Genomic DNA, 23,611 nt, shown 5'->3' with positions numbered 1-23,611 from the left:
CTCCAGAAGGCCGCGCGCCAGCCGCTCCTGTGGGACGGAGCACACAGGTCCTCCTGGTGGGAGCCCCCCGTTCCGTTCACGCTCCGCCCGGCGGGCATTGAACCCGCACCCGATAAGCGCCGCCCCCGCCCCCGCCCCCGCTCCCGCCCCCGCTCCCGCCCCCGCTCCCGCCCCGCCCGTTCCGCTCAGGCCGCGCCACCGCTGACGCCCCCCGGCACCCGCCGTCATGCCCCTGGCCGCGCCGCCCGCGCTCCTGCTGCCGCTGCTGGGGCTCGCCGCTGCTGCCGTCGCGGGTAAGCCCGTAAGCCGTCCCTTGCCGGGACCGCGCGCGACCGCCTTCGCCCCCTTCCCAACGCACACTCTTCGTCCTCGCGCACCCGAAGGCATCCCGCCCTTCCCTGCACGACCGTACCCCGTGGGTCCTGGCTCCGGGTCACCTCTCACCCGCCTGCCCTCGGGGAGGGGAGGTGGCCGAGAATACGGGAGGGCCCTGTCTTCCTTGGAGTCCACATCCTCAGCGCAGACCCCACTCCGCGGGGAGGGAACCCCCAAATTAGGCCGATTGGCCGGAGAACTGAGGGACTTGGAGTTGCACGACGGGCGCCGTTTCAGGGCCATTTCAGGCTGAAATGAGAAGCGGGGACATTGGCGGCGATTTCCCCAGCTGGTGCGCGGCCGGGGTGGGGTGCTGGGATGGGGGTGGGGGCCGGAGGAAGCAGGCCCTCTTTTGCAAGCAGCGCTGTTTGTCTAGTTGGTTGGTGTTCAAGTTGTTGAAACAGGAAAACAGTTCAGCCAAATAACCCCTGGATGGAAGAGGAACGGTAACAGGCCAAGCTTGGATTTCACTGAAATCAAGGGGTTTTAAAGTTCTAGTCTGCTGTTGTGCAAGTGACATCTGAAAAATCACACACGTGACCACTCACTTACCAAATGACTTGTGAGGAAAATGCACAATTCTATTGACTGTGTTTTTTTTTTTTTTTTAATTTCCATACAAACATGTAAAAAATATGTGGATGGGGAGACTGGAGAAGAGAGACTTCCAAAAACACCACTGACTGAACAATTCCGGGAATTAAAGAGCAAAATAAACAAGATCTAAATTAGTACTTGTGTGGGCTTAAATAAAGTGCAAGAGATTTAAATAAAATGCAAGAGATTCCCCCCCAACCCCGGCCCCGAATTTCACTGCCTTTTTATAATAAGTGCCTGCTCAAAGTCTGCTGACAGGAATATTTCAGTGGACTTCAGTGCTGGAGGCAGCAGCAGCTCAGAACTTGCATACAAACCCAAGGTTCCTTTCTTGAAAGCTTTTGTGGACCAGCATTTATGACTGGTTATGCCACTTGCTGCCTATCAAAGGGGCAGAAACAAGATGTGCCCATGTTCACACTGTTCAGACTGGGAACATTAATTTCGTCTAAGACAAAGCTGGGCTGTCTCTGAACCCTTCTTCTGCACACCCTCATTTTGCAAGCCAGTAACATCTCAACTCTCATGTAAACCACCCTCTGCGAGGCTGTGCATTTGTACTTTAGGCTAGTCGAATTTTCTTGTCAGATTTTTCTTTCTTGTCAGACTTTTAAAGAAAATCAGTTTCTAGATTTTGGTATGTCTCTTCTTCAGTGAAGCTGTTTTGACCAGCAATAGAGGGCAAATTTCCCTGTGGAAATTTTTGTGCATTTCCTTTGATAAGTCCAGTGTGGATCAACAGGCTTTTCAAGAGCTTTAGAAAAGTGCATGATGAATAAATTAATGTTGTTAATTAATCAGCTTCTCTCAGTCAGGAAGCTTTAAGGATTAATTTAGAAATGAGTGTGAGCTTTGACCTAGCTGGTTAACCAACTTATCTGCACTTCGGTAAAACAGAGATAATACTTACCTCACGGGGCTATTGGGAGCATTAAGTGGAAACTCCACGTCTAGTCCCTGTTACAGGTGTGGTTCATCTTGATTTCTTTCCCTTTATTCTCTTCATACAAAATGAAGGGTAATTGTTGCAACCAGAAAACATATGAATACCACCTTATGTGTATTGGATGTTTATGGTTACTGAGCACATTCATATACATGCTGATGTTATAGGGCTGAAAAACTAAGTGTGTTTTTCATAATACTTTACAAATCTCCCATCCAAGCAAGATCAGGGGTCATATTTGGCTTAGAACTAAGTCAAGAAAGAGTTTGTTGCTGAATACCAAGATCTTAATAGAAAAGCTCTTATGATGTTGCATAATAAATATGGGTATTGCATATAAATGTGATATTGAAATGGAAATCATTGTTATTTTCTGTCATTCTGGAGGTTATTAGTGAAGTGATCTTATGTTGTTCTTTGCTATTATTTTGAAAATCACAGTGGACAAAACATTCTTTAAATTCCTGAGTGAAAATCCATGGCATCTCTTTAAATAAAGTTTTTCTGTAAGGGTGCTTAAGCACATAATAGATGATCAGTATGTGTTTATTGGTCAGTGGTTTCCTATGCCTGGCATGAGGTAAGTGAACAAGCATGTTCTGAGTAAGTCCTCATTCCATGATCATCATGTGGATCAGAATCTAGGGATTTTGAATTGCCATGTCCTACAAGCCTTAGATGAGGTGCCTCTGCCTTCTTCCCTGATGTCATCTCTTACCACCCTTCCTGTCATTCACTCTGTGTATCCATGGAGTAAACAGTATCTGGGTACTCCAACACCTCTGGTCCTTCTGTGCACACCACCTTCCCGCAGTCCTTGGCATGGCTGCCCCTACCTCCACCATTCAGATCTCTGTTCATATGTCACCTTCTCCAAAGCCTCCCTGAACACCCACATTCTCCATCCCATCTCCATGTTTTATCTTTTCCAGGCCTTTCTGAATGCATCGTGTTTATTCATCTGTCTTGCTTGTTGCTTCTCTTACCAGAGGGAAGCTCCATAATAACAGAGATTTTACCATCTTGTGGATTTTTGTTTTGTTTGATTTGTGTACCTGCACTTTATTCTAAGTTATAATAAAAGGATGAAAAATTTAGGTGAGTTATTTAAAAAGTAGGTGGGATAAGTGGATTGCAATTTTTTTCAAATTATATTACCTCTGCTATGCACTCATTTCATAGATTGAATTCAAAGCCTTAAACCATCTTAATCTACTGATGCCACCTTTTCTTTCTTTTTTTTTCCAAGATGGAGTCTCACTCTGTCACCCAGGCTGGAGTGCGGTGGTGCAATCTCAGCTCACTGCAACCACTACCTCCTGGGTTCAAGCAATTCTCCTGCCTCAGCCTCCCAAGTAGCTGGGATTACAGGCATGCGCCACCACGTCTAGCTAATTTTTGTATTTTTAGTAGAGATGGGGTTTCACCATGTTGGCCAGGTTGGTCTCAAACTTCTGACCTCATGATCTGCCCACTTCAGCCTCCCAAAGTACTGGGATTACAGGGGTGAGCCACCATGCCCGGCCTGATGCCACCTTTTCTGACTCTTGTGTATGGCACAGTTATGTTTCAGGGGAAATTATCTCAGATTAAATATTAGAGTATTTTAAAATAAATTTTGAAATGTTAATGTTTATTTTTCTTCCAATGAAAAAGTGAAAGTACAATTAGGTATTATTTCAGGACTTCTTTTACTGTTGAGAATCTTTTAACAATTTGCTTATGTGTTGAAAACTAGTTTTGCAGCAAGATTACTTTCCATAATTTTTATTGTGCATATCAAGTATTTCATTCCTTTTGTGGGTTTTTTTTTTGTTTTTATTTTTTTGAGACAGGGTCTCACTCTGTCACCCAGGCTAGAGTGCAGTAGTGCAATCATGGCTCACTACAGCCTTGACCTCCTGGGCTCAAGTGATCCTCCCACCTCAGCCCCCCGAGTAGCTGGGACTACAGGTGCATGCCACCATGCCCTGCTAATTTTTTTTTTTGTAGAGGTGGGGTCTCACTTTGTTGCCCAGGCTAGTCCCGAACTCCTGAGCTCAAGTGATCCTCCTATCTCAGCCTTCCAAAGCTCTGGGATTACAGGTGTGAACTGCCACGCCTGGCCTATTTTAGATTTTGAGGGCAAATCTTGAGACCGAATCTTTAAAAAAATAGACCAGTGATGCCCAAAGAGAAAGGTACAGATTAACAATGGCACACCCTTCTGTGAAAAAATATTATTCATAGCCCTTCTGAAGAGGGAAGTGATGGGAGAATATGGAGATGCATGTCTTGAAAGCTAGATTGGGAAGAGTGATATGGAAAGGGGATGGGGTGTCAGAGTGCCTCAGTTTCTTTGGGATTCAGAGAGATCTTGCAGCTCAGAGTACAGCCACAGAATCTCTGGATTAGTCAGGGACTTGGAACAGCCACTCCCTCCTCCATACATATAAATGTAATAAATAGCCCCTCTTCCTTATCTGTCTCTGCCACAGTTGCCCTTGCAGAAGTTATGTGACTACAACTCATATCTTAATGGGAGAGGAGCAAAGGTCTTATTATTGACAATGAAAACAAAAAAGAAGTCTTTGCCTTTTCCTTCATTAACGTTTAGAACAAGTATGTCCCAAGAATCACTTCCTCATGCTGTGCCTGTTTTGTTTGTTTGTTTGTTTATTTTAAAAAAAAGAGAGACAAAGAGAGAACTTATAAAGGAACCGAGAGTTCTATTAGATTTGACTGGTAATGCAAAGTATTCCTGTGGATATGATACTATCTTCTATTAGCACATGACAATTTTAGGCAGAGGATCTATATAGAAACTTTTGGAGTTGTGCTAAGTACAGCTTCTAAAATATTCATGAAGCTCCTAAATTTCTGTACATATTAAAGAATTATAAAATTATAAAATCCCTAAGAGTCATTTAAGTGCATTATTAATCACAACCTATCATTCAGGACTGCTGTGAAGAAATAAGAGTCATAGAAACGCCCTTTGCAGAGACCTTAATGGGCAGGTTTTTAATTATATTAGGACTATAGCAAACATACTTAGCATTGAAGACGACTTCGTTTAGCCTTTTGCTCATGAGGTGCATGAACGTCAACAACTCTCCTCACAGGAGTTGTCCAGCCTCTATTTGAACCCTGTTCTTCTCAAAGTACAAATATATCTTTTGAATAGTGCTTAAAATTTGTTTCTGGGGCACACAGTCTGATCTATAGCATGAGAAAAGGGGTTCCAGGTTGAATTAACTGGAGTTACTGCTAATGCTGAAATGAGCCTAAGGAGAAGACAGTTGAAAGTTTTGGGGAAGTGAGTCAACAGTCTGTTTTCTCTTTTTCTATACACATCCTGTTAAAAAAGGTTTTTTTTGTCTTGTCACATGCAGATGCTCCTTGACTTAGAATGGGGCTATATCCCAATAAACTTGTAAAGTCAAAAAATCATAAGTCGTCCATCATTAAGTTCAGGACCATTTCTGTATTACTAACTTAGTTATTCATCAATGGTCTTTGAGTAGCTGGTTATCATTATCATCATCATACTCATTCCCATACTGTGCAAACACAGTAGCTTTGTGTTTGCTACTCCCTCTGTTTGCCTGAAATATCCATGTGACTTTTTCCCTCCTATCTTTTCACACACAGACACACAGACACACACACACACACACACACACACACACACACACAGAGTTGGTTCTCTGTTTCTCTGGAGAACCCTAACACAATAACCAATAGGATAATACAGTGTGACAATCAAGGCTGGATTATATGAAGCACTGCATGTCCACCTTTGCCCTCCTTTGAATCATTCACTCTGGGAGAAGCTACCTGCCATGTCATAAGGACCCTCAAGCACCCCTGTGTAGAAGTCCACGTGGTGAGGAACTGTGGTGTCCTGCCCACAGCCAGTACCAGCTCACCACCCATATGAGTGAGCCTCCTTGAAGCTGACCTACTAGCTCCAGTTCAGTATTCAGATGGCTGCAGCCCTAGCCAGCATCTTCACTGTAACTTCATAGAGACCCCAAGCCAGAATCACCCAGACAGGCAACTGCTTCTGAATTCCTGACCCTGAGAAACTGTGTATAATAAGTGTTTCTTGTTTTAAGCTGCTCATTTTTTACATAGCAATAGACCACAATACACCATCTAACATATTATTTTACATATTTGTCTTCCTTTTGCATATCTGCCTCAACTAGAACATAAATTTCCAGAAGGATAGGAATTTTTTTCCTTTTTGTTCACTGTGGAATCCCAAGCACCTAGCACAATTTTTTAACAGCAACCCCCTCACATAGGTACTGTTATTCCCATTTTACAGATAAGGAAATCGGGACACAGTAAGGTTAAATAACATGTCCAAGATTGTGTAGTCAGAGCCAGACTTTTCTCTACAACCTAATGGGCTTAACCAGAGTCCTGTATTGACCCACTTCTATGCATCCCTTCCAGTGTTATGTTCAAGGCAGAAGGACAGTTATTATTGAGAATACAATTAGATCTCAGACATGATCTTTGCTGTCGTGGAGTTAACAATCATTTGGGAAAGCAGAATGCATATCAGATAGCCGCTATATGAAGCAGGATCTAGTGAGTGCTATGTAAACGTGTATAGGCCGTCAGAGGGTAACACATTGCCTTTTCCAAAGAAGAATGACTACCCATAGTTCTTATGATTTGTGCCATATTATTTTCAAAACCCTAGCCACAACTAATTGGAATAAGGATAATTTCCTTAATCAAAAGCTGACTACTCTAGGTAGGCATCAGCCCAATATGGGGCCTAGTATATGAACGCTAAGCCTATTTGACTGTTGAGATAGTATCCTCAGTTTTCTTATTGGCCACGTATCTGTACAATAAATCCATCATCTTGTAGCCTGAGCATGTCTTTAGTCCTTGTTGCCAGAAAAGGCCTCTCATGCATAATGCAGTTTAAAAGTCCTACAGATGTTCAGAGGAGTCATAGGTTAGAGGAAGATAAGGCTGAGACACTTCATGGAGAATTGACACATGAGCTGCCGCTGAAATAAGCATATACCTTAATCAGTGTTTTAGAGATCATATCTTCGAATCGTTTTAATTTATAAAGTATAAGAACTACATGTTTTTGCAGCATGCCAGGAGCAAAAGATAAAAAAAAAAAGAACTATAAGTGCTTGACTTGGGTGTTGATTATATTTTTGTGGACTTATTACACATATTTTATATAAATGGTATTTCAAAAATTAATTCATTTTTGTACGAGTTATTTGTTATAAGTAGAAAACTATCTGTAGTTTTGACTAGAAATAATACAAAAGTGCATTTCTGAACCTGTGGTTCAATAATTGCCAATGATTTATAAAAGTGTTTCAGATGTCATTCAGTGTGGTAATGCAGTCTGTTTCCATTTCACTTTTTAAAAAATCCATAAGGTAAAAGAAAAAGAGCAATAAAAGGAACCAGAAGAAAGTAAAAGAGGGAAAAAAGAAGAGAGAGTAATCAAAGTTTGTAATTTAGAGCCTCTGCCCTTTTGACTTTCAGTTTGAGTTTTATTCTGGAAATGACTGCTGTGTCCTCTGTCATGTCTCTGGCAGCAGAGAGGGGAAGGAGGGAAGAGATCTGCCTTTACATCCTAGTTCACTCATTCAATGAATATTTATGGAGACCTTACTAGGTACCTGTAATTGTGCTTTTTATCATACACCCTCTGCCTGGATTCTAAGCATTATACCTGACACGTAGAAGTTGCTCAGCAAATGTCTGATACGGATGATGGGTAGATAGGTGACCAGTTGTTGATAACTTGTTGAAAAGTATAAAAGATGGAATTTTGCATCTCACTATCATGGAGTAGAAGACTAATACTCCCATTAAGAACAACTAGAAAATCTAGATTAAATTCCTGGAAGTGGATTTGAAGGAATAAGAGTTTCTCTGAATAAAGACCAGATTTTCAAAGAAGGTGGCAGAAATGTGTAATGAACCTGAGATGGCTGAATGCTATTTCTCAGGGAAACGATCTACCTGCTCCATATACAGACTTTCAACCATGTGTCTTGTTTTCAGACCTTCCTCCTACAAAGCTGTATGGCTTCTCCAATTCCTGACTCTATTCTGGACTTCTTTGCTTTGCAAATGTTGGTATCATGTAATTTTATAGCCAGATTGTTTTAATGTTTCATAATGAACATTTTCCCAAAGCAAAGTGTTTGTTGCAAAACAACCATATCTTTAAGCCAGCATTGTGAGAGAGTTCTAGATTCCTACCAGAGTTAAACCCAAGGTAGTCATATGTGTAATTCAAGTGCTTATAAAACAGCTGGAAGGAAAAAAAAAACTTGGATATAAAATAAATTTAGGTGGGTCACAGTGGTTCTAGAGCCTAGGCTTAAAAATGCACATCTTTATAATAAACAAAAAGAGACCAAGATAGAGGTGAAGGAGATGTCCCTTTAGAGCAGTAGAGGAAGAGTTATGGTTCTATTTCATTGAACTACCTTAAAGAATCTACTTTGATGAGGTGTTAAATTAAGGACATTCATAAGAACATCAGTCTCGTTTTCCTGTGCAATATGAAAACTTGTGTGAATATTTATAAGCTAGCAACTTCTTTTTCTCTTCTGTTCTTAGAGGTATAATTTGAACAACAGGGCCTTGTAAAAGTCTTAAGACTTTTGAAATTGTTAAATACTGCAAAGATAACCTTCAAACAGAAGTGTGTAATCCTGATTGTCCGTCTTCTAGATAGTTTGTTGCCTTGAATTCCTAAACAACCTAAAAACTTGTATCTTTGCTCTGTAAAGTCAGAAGAGAATCATTGGCACATTTCTCTTTTTCCATATGTATAATGGAGAGAAACAAATTCCTGTTACACTGGTTGATTTCTTATTTTAATAAAGATTTAACAAAGGAAATTGCCTTTGTGTGTGTGTGAAAATGTAGTATCTAATATCCTTATCTTTGGGAATTCATGTAATTCTTTTTCTCAAGTTATTTAACAGTGTTCTTCTTTTTTCTACATAGACTGTCCTTCATCTACTTGGATTCAGTTCCAAGACAATTGCTACATTTTTCTCCAAGAAGCCATCAAAGTAGAAAGCATAGAGGATGTCAGAAATCAGTGTACTGACCATGGTAAAAGGCTTATTCTTTTCTGTTTGTTTTTTCACAAATTAGTAAACAGTGTTCATTAATTTCTTTAAAAACTGATTTTGTCACATCTGACTTTTAACTGGGTCCTGAGATTTAATGTACAACTTTTATTTGACAACACACAAGCTACAGGCAGTGGAATTGGGTATATATTTAATCCTGGAGTTGAAAGACAGTTGTTGGACAATATGGTCCAAAACAGGGTCTATTTAACATGCATATCCTGTGCCAGGCACTGTGGTTAAGCACACCATATACTTTACCTGGCTTTAATTATCATAACAAACCTATCAAGTAGTGTATTATCATCATTTTATTGAGAGATGAAATTAACTTCAGTTATTTGTTCAAGGTAACACAGGAAATAATTGACAAAGCCAGGATTTTAACCCAGGTCTGTTGGATTTTAGGCTTAGAGTTCTTAATCACTTAGTTTTTCTCCTGGAAAGTGCTGAAGTCAGATTACATAGGACCATGAAGTAAGACTGTAGTAAAAAAGAGTATATCAAGGAAAAATTATAAAAAGGCGATTTGCTAGAGCATACACTCAGTGTTCTCTAGGAAATAGATTTATAACTTCACATTGTAAAATACTTGAAATAAAAATATCTTTTTTTTTTTTTTGGAGACAGGATCTTGCTCTGTCACCCAGGCTTGAGTGCAGTGGCATGATCACAGCTCACTACAGCCTTGAACTCCTGGGTTCAAGTGATCCTCCCATGTCAGCCCTCTGAATAGACAGGACTACAGATGTGCGCTAGCTATTTTGTTTGTTTGTTTGTAGAGATGGGGTTTCACTATGTTACCCAGGCTGGTCTGAAACTCTTGGCCTCAAGTGATCCTCTCACCTTGGCCTTCCAAGGTGCTGGGATTATAAGTGTAAGCCACTGCATCCAGCCAAAAAATGTCATTTTTTAAAGACTGTGCTTGGAGGCTATTTATATATTTGGCTATTGGGCCCAATTGAGCCTCTAATTATTTTGACACTTTTTTTTTTTTTTGAGATGGAGTTTCACTCTTGTTGCCCAAGCTAGAGTGCAGTGGTGTGATCTCAATTCACTGCAACCTCTGCCTCCTGGGTCCAAGCGATTCTCCTGCCTCAGCCTCTGGAGTAGCTGAGATTACAGGGGTGCACCACCATGCCTGGCTAATTTTTTGTATTTTTAGTAGAAACAAGGTTTCACCATGTTAGCCAGGCTGGTGTCGAACTCCTGAGGTCAGGCAATCCACCTGCCTCGGCCTCCCAAAGTGCTGGGATTACAGGCGTGAGCCACCGTGCCCAGCCTAAAGGTGCTTTTTATTACTGTTATATTCTTCAACAATAACATTTGGAAGAATGTTTCAAACTGTATTAGGGATACCTTAATCAAAATCATATACATTTATTATAGAAGGAATAAATGTAAACACTGAAATTATTAATCTTATTAAAGTGCCACATAGTACTTAATACATATATGTTGTTTCCCTTTGAGAAAGTCTTACATGAACATCGGCTCTGTGAAAACAAGACGAAATTTCCAACATGCTAATATGGTTTTATTTCAAGGCAGCTGAAATAAAATAATAGCAATTCTGCTAGTCTTAGAATATTTTTAAATCAAGTTTTCCCCTGCAACTATTTTCTTTCCTTCCTTTTCCTTTTTCTTTTCGTCTCTTTCTCTCTTCCTTCCTTCTTCTCTTTTTCTTTTTCTTCTCTCTATTTTTGTTCATTCTTTCTTTCCTTTTTACATTTTTTTTTTTTAATGGATTCTCAGTCTGTTGCTCAGGCTGGAGTGCAGTGGTGTGATCTCAGCTCACTGCAACCTCTACCTCCTGGGTTCAAGCAGTTCTCCTGCCTCAGCCTCCTGAGGAGCTGGGATTACAGACACGTGCCACCAGACCCAGCCAATTTTTTTTTTTTTTTTTTTAATTTTTTTTTTGGTAGAGACAGGATTTCGTCATGTTGGCCAGGCTGGTCTCGAAGTCCTGACCTCAGGTGATCCACCCGCCTCAGCCTCCCAAAGTGCTGGGATTACAGGCATGAGCCACCGCGCCCGGCCCCTACGACTGTTTTCTATCCCTTAAAAAAAAATTATATTAGGTATACTGAGACATAAATGTAATTTCAATGACATAAATCATATTCGAGGCTGAGAGCCAAGACATGTCCCTGTAACCTTATTAGCTTGTATGAACCGTAAGATCAAAGTTCATTGTCCAGCTCTAATATATATAGAAAGTTAAGCAACTATTTATTATTTTTATTTACCTAGTGATTTTCACTGATTCTAGAATATGCTGACTTTTTTCTCTTTAAAATAATTTCAGGAGCGGACATGATAAGCATACATAATGAAGAAGAAAATGCTTTTATATTGGATACTTTGAAAAAGCAATGGAAAGGCTCAGATGATATCCTACTAGGCATGTTTTATGACACAGATGGTAAGTGATATTTACCTCGTGGGACATGACTTTGTTCTTTTTTAATGTAGTAAAACTGATGGTTCTTCAATTCTCTAGTTCAAGTTGATGATCCCTGTGGCCTCCACGTGTTACATTTTCAGTGTGCGGCTATGATCGTACCACAGCTTGTATCTGCATAGCTCAATGAGTCACACAGATGAAAGCCACAGTTGATTCTTGTCTGGATTAAAATGTGGCTCTAAGGCTCAGTATTTTTGTAATATAGCATGATCATAAAAGTTAGTATTAGCATCTGCAACTAATAGGCTAAGGATAGACTAAATTATCACGGTTCTATTATATAAATGTATTTATCATCACTGTAGACAAATATAAAGTACGTATGTAAACATTTTCAAGTGAAATGAAATTACTAAGGTTACTACTAACATTTAACTATTTTTCTTGACTTTTCCCATGAGAATATTATACATGTATATATTTTTGCAAAAACTGGATCATCTTCAGAAACCTCTTAAATCGATAGCTTTTGATGATTTGGCTGTATACAGGATATATTCCTCCTCCTAATTTTAATCCTACAACCAAAAGTTTAGACCAGACATACCTTAGAAACTTTCCACCTTTAATCCTACACACTTTTTGACTTGAACACCTTTTAAAACTGTCATAATGTTGAAAATATTCCTTAATTGACAGATGCGAGTTTCAAGTGGTTTGATAATTCAAATATGACATTTGATAAGTGGGCAGACCAAGATGATGGGGAGGATTTAATTGACACCTGTGCTTTTCTGCACATCAAGACAGGTGAATGGAAAAAAGGAAATTGTGAAGTTTCTTTTGTGGAAGGAACACTATGCAAAACAGCTAGTAAGTATGACTGAAGATGTTTTTCCATTCTAGGAGGGGCAGGGGAAGTAGGGCTGGTTTTAAAATAATTTTGAGATAAGTATGCCTCAATAAATAGGATAAGGCTAGGCACGGTGGCTCATACCTGCAATTCCAGCACTCTGGTAGACTGAGGCGGTGGATTGCTTGAGCGCAGGAGTTCAAGACCAGCTTGAGCAACATGGCGAAAACTCATCTCTACAAAAAATACAAAAAATCAGCTGGGCATGGTGGTGTGCACCTGTGGTCCCAAATACATGGGAGGCTGAGGTGGGTGGATCAATTGAGCCTGGGAGGTTGAGGCTGCAGTAAGCGGTGAATAAGTCATTGTACTCCAGCCTGGGCAAAGAGCAACACTCTGTTTCAAAAAAAAAAAAAAGAAAAAGAAAAGAAAAGAAAATAGAGAATAAGACTTCAGAATATATTAAGAGGATGGGGTTTGCTCTTAAGTCTCTTGGAACTCAAATTATAATTCTCTTACATTTAGGAGATAAGGCCAGATCACATGAAACAGGCATACTTTTATTCTATCTGCTTAGTATTTGCAAGAGGTCAAAAATTTCTTGTTTAAAGGAATTATTATAATCTCTTTGCATGTGATTTGAGTGAGCAGAAGTGGTGAAGAATAATCATGTATAATTCCAGAATTCTCGTGTTACTTTACAGGGAATTCGATTCTCCGTAAGAACATCCTTTGTTTAGGCAAACAAAAACTACATCATAGTTTATAATTCATTTGGAATTAAAATGTTTTCTTCTGACCCATCAGAAGGTTTTTTTTTTTTTTTTTTTGAGATGGAGTCTGTCTCTGTCACCCAGGCTGGAGTGCGGTGGCGCAATCTTGGCTCACTACAACCTCTGCCTCCCGGCTTCAAGCAATTCTCCTGCCTCAGCCTCCCGAGTAGCTGGCACTACAGGCAGCTGGCACTACAGGCACCTGCCACCACGCCCGGCTAATTTTCATATTTTTTAGTAGAGATGGGGTTTCACCAAATTGGCCAGGCTGGTCTCAAACTCCTGACCTTGTGGTCTGCCCCCGTCCCGCCTCCCAAAGTGTTGGGATTACAGGCGTGAGCCACTGTGTCCAGCCCAGAAGGTTTTTTAATGAAGAGAATTATCCTGGCCCACAACACTATTTTGATGATATTTGTTAAAATACTACACAGTTTGTTATTCTAAGTTTTAGAAAGTAAATGTTTTCTCATTAAAGAAACTTAAATTTTCAAAATGTGGGCTGGGCACAGTGGCTCATGCTTGTAATCCCAGCACTTTTTGAGGCTGAGGCAGCCTTGTCAACATAGCAAGACCACCATCTCTACAAAGAAAGTTTTGTTTTGTTTTTTAATGTTTCAAAATATGAATTTGGGGTGCTTGAAACATGATATAAGCAACCATTTCCCCATTTTGCATACTTAGTATTTTCCCCTTCTACTTCAACTGTAAACCAAAACTCTACATTCTGCTCTGCTTAATTCCTTTCTTTACATACGGAAGTATGTACATTTCTTTACTTCCTACGGCAGGATCCTTGACTACTATTAGTTTTACAGTGATTATCAAAATGTTCATCATAGTTTTATGGTAGTAGTATTCAACTTCAAATATTTGTTTTGTAAAATATTGGTTCTTTTCAGGTACTGCACCTCATGGTACAATTACATAAACAAAGTTTTTAATTAAACTATAACTTCAAAACATCAGAAATAGTGAGTACATCCATACTAAGGTATTTAGGGTCACAGTTGTTTAATTTTACGACATTTGTTTTCTATACTCTCCAACCAGAATCCTCTTTTTTCCTTTACCTCATTATTGTCTTTTCCTCAAGATCCCATATTCGTTTCCACCAACCAAGCTAATGCATGTTGAGAGCCCTCTACAGCTTTCTTTAAAAACTAAGTTCAAAACAGACAAGAGACAATTAATGAGGCAAAGAAATACGGATTTTAAGCTATGAATATGTTGATATTAAGCTACTAATAAAAGGGTTTATTTTTAATGATTGTGAACATGTTTAAAGTCAATCCTATAATAAAGCATAATTAAATTATAATTTTCATTTTCTTTCGTATTTTAGTTCCATACAAAAGGAAATATTTATCAGGTAAGTGATGATTTGGTCTTTAAATTTTTCCCACAATTAAAAATATATCAAAATTCTGGCATATTAAAATACTATTATAGATCCCTTTTAAAAATTATGTAATACAAAGTAGAACAATTTTTATAAGAATGTAGAAAGGTCTCTTAGTAATAAGACTCGACATTTTAAATATATTCTACAATATGTAGTTTTGTCTGGCTTCTTTGACTCGGGAATTTTTTTTGATTCATCAGTGTTGTGCACATTCACTGAATTTTTTTCCTAAGCCTTATAATACTTTATAAATATATCATATATTGTCCATTCTCTTGTTTATGGATATTTGGATCACTTCTAGTTTCAAACTAATTTGAATAGAGCTGCCTATGAACATTCTCATACATCTTCTTTTGGACTATGTTCTCATTTTCTTTTGAGTATATTCTAGAAAGTAGAAAGCTGGGTCATAGGGCAAGTATATGTATTTAGATTTATTAGAAACCACCAAATAATTTTTCAAAATGCTTAAATCATGTTACTACTGGCAGCGTGTCCAAGTTCCATTTGCTCCATGTTCATCCCATGATGGTATTGTCAATTTCTTTATTTTTAGCCATTCAGATCAGGTGTGTACTGATCTTTTTGCGGCTTTCATTTTCATTTACCTGATGATGTTGAGCACCTTTCAGATGATTATTTATTTGTGTATCTTTTGTGAAAAGGCTTTTACCCATTTTCGGAGTGCGGAGTGCGGAGCTTGACTCGCTGCAGTCTCGACCTCCTGGGCTCAAGCAATTCTTCTACCTCAGCTTCCCAAGTAGCTTGGACTACAGGTGTGGGTCGCCATACCCAGATAATTTTTTTTGTACAGATGGGGTTTCATCATGTTACCCAGGCTAGTCTCAAACTCCTGGGTTCAAACGATCCACCCACCTCAGCGTCCCAAAGTGCTGAGATTACAGGCATTGGGCCGCCATGCCCAGCCACCCATATTATTTTTATCGAGTTGCCTTTATTATTGGTAGGAATTTAAAAAATAACTTTCGTTTCTTTAAATCTGGATATGGGCTGGGCTAAATAATACAAAGCTTAAACGGGCACGGTGGCGAGTGCCTATAATCCCAGCTACTTGGGAGGCTGAGGCAGGGAGAATTGCATGAACCTGGGAGGTGGAGGTTGCAGCACTCCAGCCTCGGTGACAGAGTGACTACATCTAAAAACAAAAAAAATTGAATCTGAGTCCTTTGTCAATTTTCTATTTGGGGGTTACTACGATAGAACTACGACAGTGGAGAAGAAAAGAAGTGTTGAGTTTGTGTGTATACAGGAATTACATCTTCATTCATCTATAGGAAGACAATAAATAACAAGCGTTAGTGTGGATATGCAGCAATTGGAACTCTTGTGGTGGGAATGTAAAATGGGGCAGCCTCTGTGAAAAACAGTGTGGTGGTTCTTCAAAAAAATTAAAATTACCATATGACCCAGCAATTCCACTTCTCAGTATGTATCCCAAATAACTGAAAGCAAGGAGGCTTTAATATCTGTACACCCATCTCTTTGATAGTTGTGTATCTATGTTCATAGCATCATTTGCCATAGCCAAAAGGTGGAAGCAACCCGTGTCCATTGAAGAGATAAACAAAATGTAATCTGCACATACAAATGAGTATCATTTAGCCTTAAAAGACACGAAAATTCTGACACACGCTACAACATTCATAAACCTGAAGGACATTAGGTTAAACAAAATAAGCCAGTCACAGGCTGGGCGCAGTGGCTCACGCCTGTAATCCCAGCACTTTGGGAGGCCGAGGCGGGTGGATCACCTGAGGTCAGGAGTTGGAGACCAGCCTGGCCAACATGGTGAAATCTCGTCTCTACTAAAAAAAAAAAAAAATTAGTTGAAACCTGGAGGCAGAGGCTGCAGTGAGCCGAGATCGCTCCACTGCACTCCAGCCTGGGCCAGACAGAGGAAGCCTCCATCTAAAAAAAAAAAAAAAAGAAAAAGAAAAAAAGAAAAATGAGCCAGTCACAAAAGGCCAAGTTCTGTATAATTCTTACCTACAGTATGAGGTACCTGAAGTAGTCAACCTCACCAAGAAACTCTTTGCCAAGGGTTAGGTCAGGGAGAAATGGGAGTTTAATAGGTAGTTTCCATTTTACAAAATGAGTTGTTCTGTGAATGGATGGTGGTGATGTAGCACAATGAAGTGAATATACTTAATGCTACTGCTCACCTATTATTTGTTACATGTAATTCTTTAAATTACATTTAAAAAAATCAAGCAGCAGAAGCATGTTATTTAGACATGGAGATAAATAGCTGAAGCAACAGGAGTGTAGTTAACTTAAGGAATGGATGTTCAGGTGAGTAGTAGTGGAGCAGGAGCACAGTATTTTCATTACGTATCTTCCAGAACTGATTTCTAAGCTATGTAAATGTATTACTTTGGAAAAAATAGAAAGATACATGTAAGTTGGAACATTTAGAAAAAAATAGATCTATGGCTTCAAAACCATGAATAGATGAAACATCTGGCAACATAGGGTCTTCAGACTACAGAAAAAGTAGTCTCTAAATTCATTACATGTATATATGTGTATGTAAATCTATATTAAATATGTGTGTATAATTTAGTGAGTAAATACTGTGTGTCAGACTTTCTCCTAAAGTTAGACATTGAAGACAGAGCAATGAACAAAACAAAAGCCCCTGCTCTCAAGCATACATTCTAGTGGGAAGGGTAAAACAAAAATATGTGAGACAGTGACATATACTATAGGGAAAACAGGCAGATAAGGATGAATTCCAGTGCAAGAAGGGAGGTGTTGTACTTTTTTATTTTTAGTAGGGTGGCCAGGGAAGGCCTCATTTGATAAGGCCATGAGTTTGCAGAATGAAGACCTAAAGTTAAAGTGAAAGCCTGTCCTGTAGATAGACAGGGATTAGGCTTAGTCTGACTTTAAGGAGTAACGGTAGAGAACATGGAGTTGAAGCAGCAAGGAAAACCACCCAATAATTAAGTGTAGCTGCAATCTTGGCCAACAGGGAGTTCCCCTTCATACCAAGTGTAAGCTGGAAGACTCCCTTGGGAAGAATACTTTCAACAGAATTAAGGTGTCCATAGTTGGATGTACCTAGTGTGGCAAGCAGACAGGAAAGGGAAAGTTAGTCCAAGCTGGGTTCAGCAAAGGGTACTAGAGAGGACACGGGAGTTAAATCTTCAAGGACAGGTTATCTGAGATGACAAATCAGGACCAAGGTGAAGGGTTGAATTTTTGCTGTCACTAAATGGACTTGGGCAAGTCATTTAAACCCTGTGCCTCAGAATTAAATGCACACAGTTGGCACTCAAACTAACCTGAGGTTACAGCCCAACAAAATGTTTCACATAGTTTTTGAGGTGGATTATATATAGTTCGGTCCTCAGATGATCAGTGTTTAGAACTAGGGCATGAAAGTAGCAGTCAAATAGGAAACAGAAGAAAAATGTGTACTCTTGATAATTAATAGAGAGGAAGTCTATAATTTCCAGATTGGATGACTGGGCAGTGGCTATTTGCAGGAATTCAGAAGGGATTTGGGAGTAAAGTGGGGGTACATATTTATCTATGGATTTACATACAAAACTTGAATGGTTGAGATCAACCATGGAAAGCTTTGAGTCCACAAAGATGACTAGGAAGCAGTCGTCTGAAAAACAGAAGAGAACAAAGTCAAAGAAGCCAAGTGAGGAGATAACTTCAAGTCTGGACCACTAACAATCTAGTTGCCTCAGGTTGAACTAAAACATTCACGTGTTTATGCATGTAGTCATAAAGAGATCATTGTTGACCTTTGCCACAGGAATTTCAGAATGTTGAGAAAATGGATTAAATGGGCTTAAGAAATGACAAAGAAGTGAAAGCTTGTTTCAGTGTTTGTTATGTTTCCTCAAGTAAGGAACATTGTTAGGCTAAAAAGTATTTTTCCTAAATTGTTTCTTTAAAAAAGTAGGATTTCATGGTAAATAGCTATTATACGCTCAAGCAATGGATTTTTCCTTTAATTAATGAGGTAGATAATAGATTTCCTAATGTAAAACTATCCTAACCTCCAGATACAAACTACACAGTTTTAATACACTGCTCATCAGTTGCCTTGACAACTGACTGTCACACATTTAATAGTATGCAGCTAACTAAAACCCCTGGAGTCAACTTTGGCTAAAGGTCACTTGCAGAATGTGAAAAGCAGCATATATACTTACTGTGTCTCACCCATCTTGGATGCTGTCCAGTTCTTAGGATACCAGGTCTTTTAAAGCTATATGATTTAGTCTGTAAATATTTCTCAATTATCATGATCTTTCAGACTTGTTTTTCTGTATTACTATCATGTAATACCTATTTTTAACGTAGATGCTACTGATTATGAAGCTATTATTGTACAATCATTAGTAGACTGAAATAAAGTGTGTTCACATTGGTAAAGTTAACGTTCTACACTGAAAATGGGCTATGTTAATTTTAAGAAAACTAACTACGGGGCTGGGCACAGTGGTCCACACCTATAATCCCAGCACTTTGGGAGGCCGAGGGGGGCAGATCACTTGAGGCCAGGGGTTTCAGACCAACCTGGGCAACATGGCCAAACTCTGTACTAAAAATACAAAAATTAGCTGGACATCATGGCGTGTGCCTGTAATCTCAGCTACCTAGGCTAACACATGAGAATCACTGGCACCCAGAAGGCAGAGGTTGCCGTAGCCAAAAACTATGGAAGAACCCCATTTGAACTCAGTTTACAGAATTCTTGGCTTTTTTTTTTTTCATTTTAATGTCTTTAATAATACCGAAAAATCCACCCTCACACCTTACCAAATCTTTACTACCAAATTTTATTTCAGGATTAAAAGATAATTCACTTGTGACCATTTCCTCACTCCTCCCAAAAAATCCTGTCAATATCTGAAAAATATCAATGGCTCTCCCTCACTTTAACAAATAATTTGGCCAGATCTATCTCACTAATCTTATATACTTCCAGGTCTCATTTTAACAAGCACCAGTTAGAAATAATGGGTATTATGAATATATTTAATAATCAAAAATCTGTCAAAATTATTCTGAAAATTTTTCACATTCTTTAGTCTATTACTATACATAATACAAGTACCTGCCCAAAAGTATTTTCGTCCTCCTAAACCAAGTTACTTTCCTCATTTTATTAAACTGGATTCTTATAGAAGGATTACAAGGGTTTGAATAGGCAAGAACTGCAAAGTTGTACATACTTACAGAACTTTAGGGAAACACACAAATGAATGAATGCAGACACCCAAAAGCAAGGTACTTTTACTGCAGCTCTTGGGTGTTTTTTTCAGTTAAACAAATCTTAAATCCCCAAAGCCAGGTGAACCATTAAACCTCAATAATGTAACACATTATCTAAATACTAGAATTCCTAAAGGGAACGGTAGGTCTGAATTTGTAGTCTTAGAAAGTAAAGCAAAGGAACACAAACTGGAGCATGGTGTACTTGGGTGATTTCCATTTTGGGATCTTCAGTAGAGTGGAGAAGTGCACAACTTCCTAGAAAATTTGAGTAATATTCTTCAGGCCAAGAAATATAAATCTTGATAGGAACAAATGTGCAATTTTTGGTCTTCTCATCAGTGTGGGAAACTCTCAACAGAGAAATGTTTTAAAAAACTACAGTTGTGCTCATCAAAATATACTTGCAACTTGTGTACCCTAATCTCCCATATGTTCTTTTGTTTTTTCCTTTTCAGATAACCATATTTTAATATCAGCTTTGGTGATTGCTAGCACAGTAATTTTGACAGTTTTGGGAGCAATCATTTGGTTCCTGTACAAAAAACATTCTGATTCTCGTTTCACCACAGTTTTTTCAACCGCACCCCAATCACCTTATAACGAAGACTGTGTTTTGGTAGTTGGAGAAGAAAATGAATATCCTGTTCAATTTGAGTAAGTTTTTAGTAATCCTGCACTAAGACATCAACAAAATGCCCTGGCAGAGATTCTTGGGAAAAATTTTAATATAAAACTTGACATTGGATATTAGAGCTTTAATGGTTTTCCTTATTCCAGTAACATTTTTATGTATTCATCTGTTGTGAAAAGAATCTTTAGGTTCATTAAAAAAACAGGTTTTAGAAATGATCTTAGATCTAATATAGTGATTTTAAGCTTCCCGTCAAATGCAGAATCTGTCACTTGAATGAAGGAAAGCTTAAAGCCCAAGAAGCAGATAAAAATAAAAGCTCAGCCTATTTATCTTGCCTGCTGTATCTTCCCTTCTAGTTGACCCACGTATGTTTATTAGTAAACATGAAATGGGGAATAAGTGATTTTAAGTACATTCCATACATTTAAGTATCTTTGATAATTGTTTCTTTGGCAGGTAATTCCTCTAGGATGTGTATTTCCTTTTATGATTTAGATGAAGAAAATTTTACAACTTTTAACACCCCACACCACATAATTTTAGTTTCATTACACACACCATTTTATCACAAATGACTCAAGTTTTAATTAATGTTTATAAGTCTTTTGAAACAAAATATGATCGCTGTGTCCAGGATGGCATGGAGAAAGCTGGCAATTAGGTTAACACTTATATATCCTAGTGCCCCTTTAAGGATTTCTTTCTTGCCACCGTACCTTTCGTACCTTTCGTACCTTCCCCTGTACAAGATATCTCATTCTCCTCAAGCATTTATAAATTTTTCCTTCAACGACATGAAAACTGTGTAAACAAAAACCGAAGGAAAACACTAAGGACAACTGTAGTGACAATGATCAGTTTTCAGTGCATTTATTGTACATTTTAAGAAAAAGGTGAAAATCATTTGGGGAGTAAAAAAATGAAAAAGCTGAAATGAGTGTTTTCCTCACCATCAATAAATCAAAAACAGGAAAGATAGTATGTATAAATTTCACATAAATTAGTCATCACTTATCAATGGGGATACGTTCTAAGAAATGCATAGTTAGGGAATCTTCTTGTGTGAAAATCAGCTTGTACTTACACAAACCCAGATGGTATGGCCTATTTTGTTCCAAACCTACACAGCATGTTACTGTGCCGAATACTGCAGACAACTGTAACACAATGGTATTTGTGTATCTAAATATAGAAAAGGCACGGTAAAAATATGGTCTACTAAGGGAACACTGTTCTATATATGATCCATTACTGACTGAAGTATATTGTCTATATTTAGAAGTCTGAAGCTCAAAGAAAAGTAATCCCTCTCCTGAATCCACACCCCATCAATTATCTTACTTTCTTATGGGGAGATACACTATCTCACTAGCTTGACTAATGGCAACAAAGTCCCAGCTTTTTAAATCTTTTTATTGACCACATGAATCGAAAACACTCATCACAATTAACGGCACTATCATTAATGAGACATAAGTAACTAAAAAGTGACACAAAACTATTACCAGTGTGGCTATGTGGTACTGAAAATGCAGGCATTACACCAGCTGTTACACAAGCACAAGCATGCTCTGTAAGAGCTTTACATTTCTGAGATGTGGTGTAGTGTTTGAGATGTCTATTTTATTATTGATAGACTATTACTAATGTCAATATTGAACACTACCTTGGAATTCCTCCCTGGTTTTCCTACCCGAATTGTACCACTCCTTGAAGAACTACAGGCAAAGTAAAATTATGGCGTATTATATCAACTAAGAGTTCTAAAGGAGTTCTTAAAGGAGTGGTAGAATTTGGGTAGGAAAGTGATTAAGTCCAACTTAAAACCAACACTCTCAAACATCTAGAACTACAATGTCCAATGAGCCACTAACCACATGAGGCTATTTAAGTAAATTAAGTATAGTTTAAAATCCAGTTTCCCAATTACATTAGCCACATTGTCAAGTGTTCAAATCACAGGTGGTTAGTGGCTACCATACTGGGCAGCATACATCATACAACATTTTCATTATAGGAAGCTTTATTGGGCAGTGCTGCTCTTAAATCCTACCTTCCACTCAACTCCCATACGACTTTCTTTTGTACGTTTTGATACTTTCTACCTAACGGCAGCTCTTCCAAAACAGCTGTTTTAAACTCTGATTTAATTTTCAATATTTGGTTTCATTTTTCAACAGGCCAAGAGGCCTCTGGTAATGAAGTGCTATATACATATATGATGGAGTCTTGCTGTGTCGCCCAGGTTAGAGTGCAGTGGCTCAATCTTGGCTCACTCCAATCTCCGCCTTGCAGGTTTTCAAGTGATTCTCCTGCCTCAGTCCCCTTAGTAGCTGGGACCACAGACATCTGTCACCACACCTGGCTTTTTGTATTTTTGGTAGAGACAGGGTTTCGCCATACTGGCTGGGCTGGTCTCAAACTCTTGACCTCAAGTGATCCATCCACCTTGGTCTCCCAAAGTGCTGGGAGTACATGCGTGAGCCACCACGCTCGGCCTACATTTTAATTTTCTTTATATACCAGAACATCTGTAACAGGCCCCTTATCTACTCATTAGTCAAGAGATAATTGGATTACACACGCAGGCTTGTTTACTATATTCAGAATGTAGAAACTGCTTTCTTCAACATCTTGGTTTTAGCTAGTAATAACAATATAATTTTTTGGCAGATATTTAGAGTAACATTTTAAACTACATTTTCTTAGAAAATTGTATTCTTTGTAGTGAGCAGTGTATGGTCTCTTTTGTTCAGAATTTAAAACTGATAACCAATGAAAGCCTTTTCTCTAATTTCTCTACTATCATTTACATGATAATCTGAAGCTAATATGACAATATTTAAGTACTAAGTGGTACTAGGGAACTAAAAGAATACTGTAAAGCTTAAGCCATTGTTATCACTGTCATTTAGCATTTAATGACAAAACTATACAGAATTATCTTATATGCATACCAATCAATGTTTTGTACCATTTAGTTAAAATTTTTAAATAAAGTTTTATGGGTTAAGCAGAACATAATTGTCATACTGAATTTTATTAAAAGTATATATACTTCAAATTCAAAGCATCCTGAAGGACCCACAGAATATATTAAAACTACCACCCTAAAATTTTATATTTTTGCTTTAAGACAGATAATGCAAAGATAACTGGCAAGAGGTGAGCAATATTTTAGAACATTTATATTACTGCTTAAAATGAGATTTGCAATTTTAAT

The 23,611-nt window shown here is 38.5% G+C and overlaps 1 protein-coding gene across 1 annotated transcript; it reads left to right on the top strand.

Annotated features, from left to right (window-relative positions):
- Positions 1-157: 157 nt before the first annotated feature.
- On the top strand, positions 158-23,407 carry CD302 (CD302 molecule). Its single transcript, XM_073019753.1, has 6 exons — positions 158-293; positions 8,921-9,031; positions 11,360-11,476; positions 12,158-12,331; positions 14,427-14,453; positions 20,210-23,407. The coding sequence occupies exons 1-6, from the start codon at positions 227-229 to the stop codon at positions 20,410-20,412; spliced, it is 699 nt and encodes a 232-aa protein (XP_072875854.1). The 5' UTR covers positions 158-226; the 3' UTR covers positions 20,413-23,407.
- The last annotated feature ends 204 nt before the right edge of the window (positions 23,408-23,611 follow it).

Source organism: Chlorocebus sabaeus, chromosome 10 (genome assembly GCF_047675955.1).
Source record: "Chlorocebus sabaeus isolate Y175 chromosome 10, mChlSab1.0.hap1, whole genome shotgun sequence".
Taxonomy (NCBI): domain Eukaryota; kingdom Metazoa; phylum Chordata; class Mammalia; order Primates; family Cercopithecidae; genus Chlorocebus; species Chlorocebus sabaeus.
This window is presented reverse-complemented; position numbering and strand designations above follow the sequence as displayed.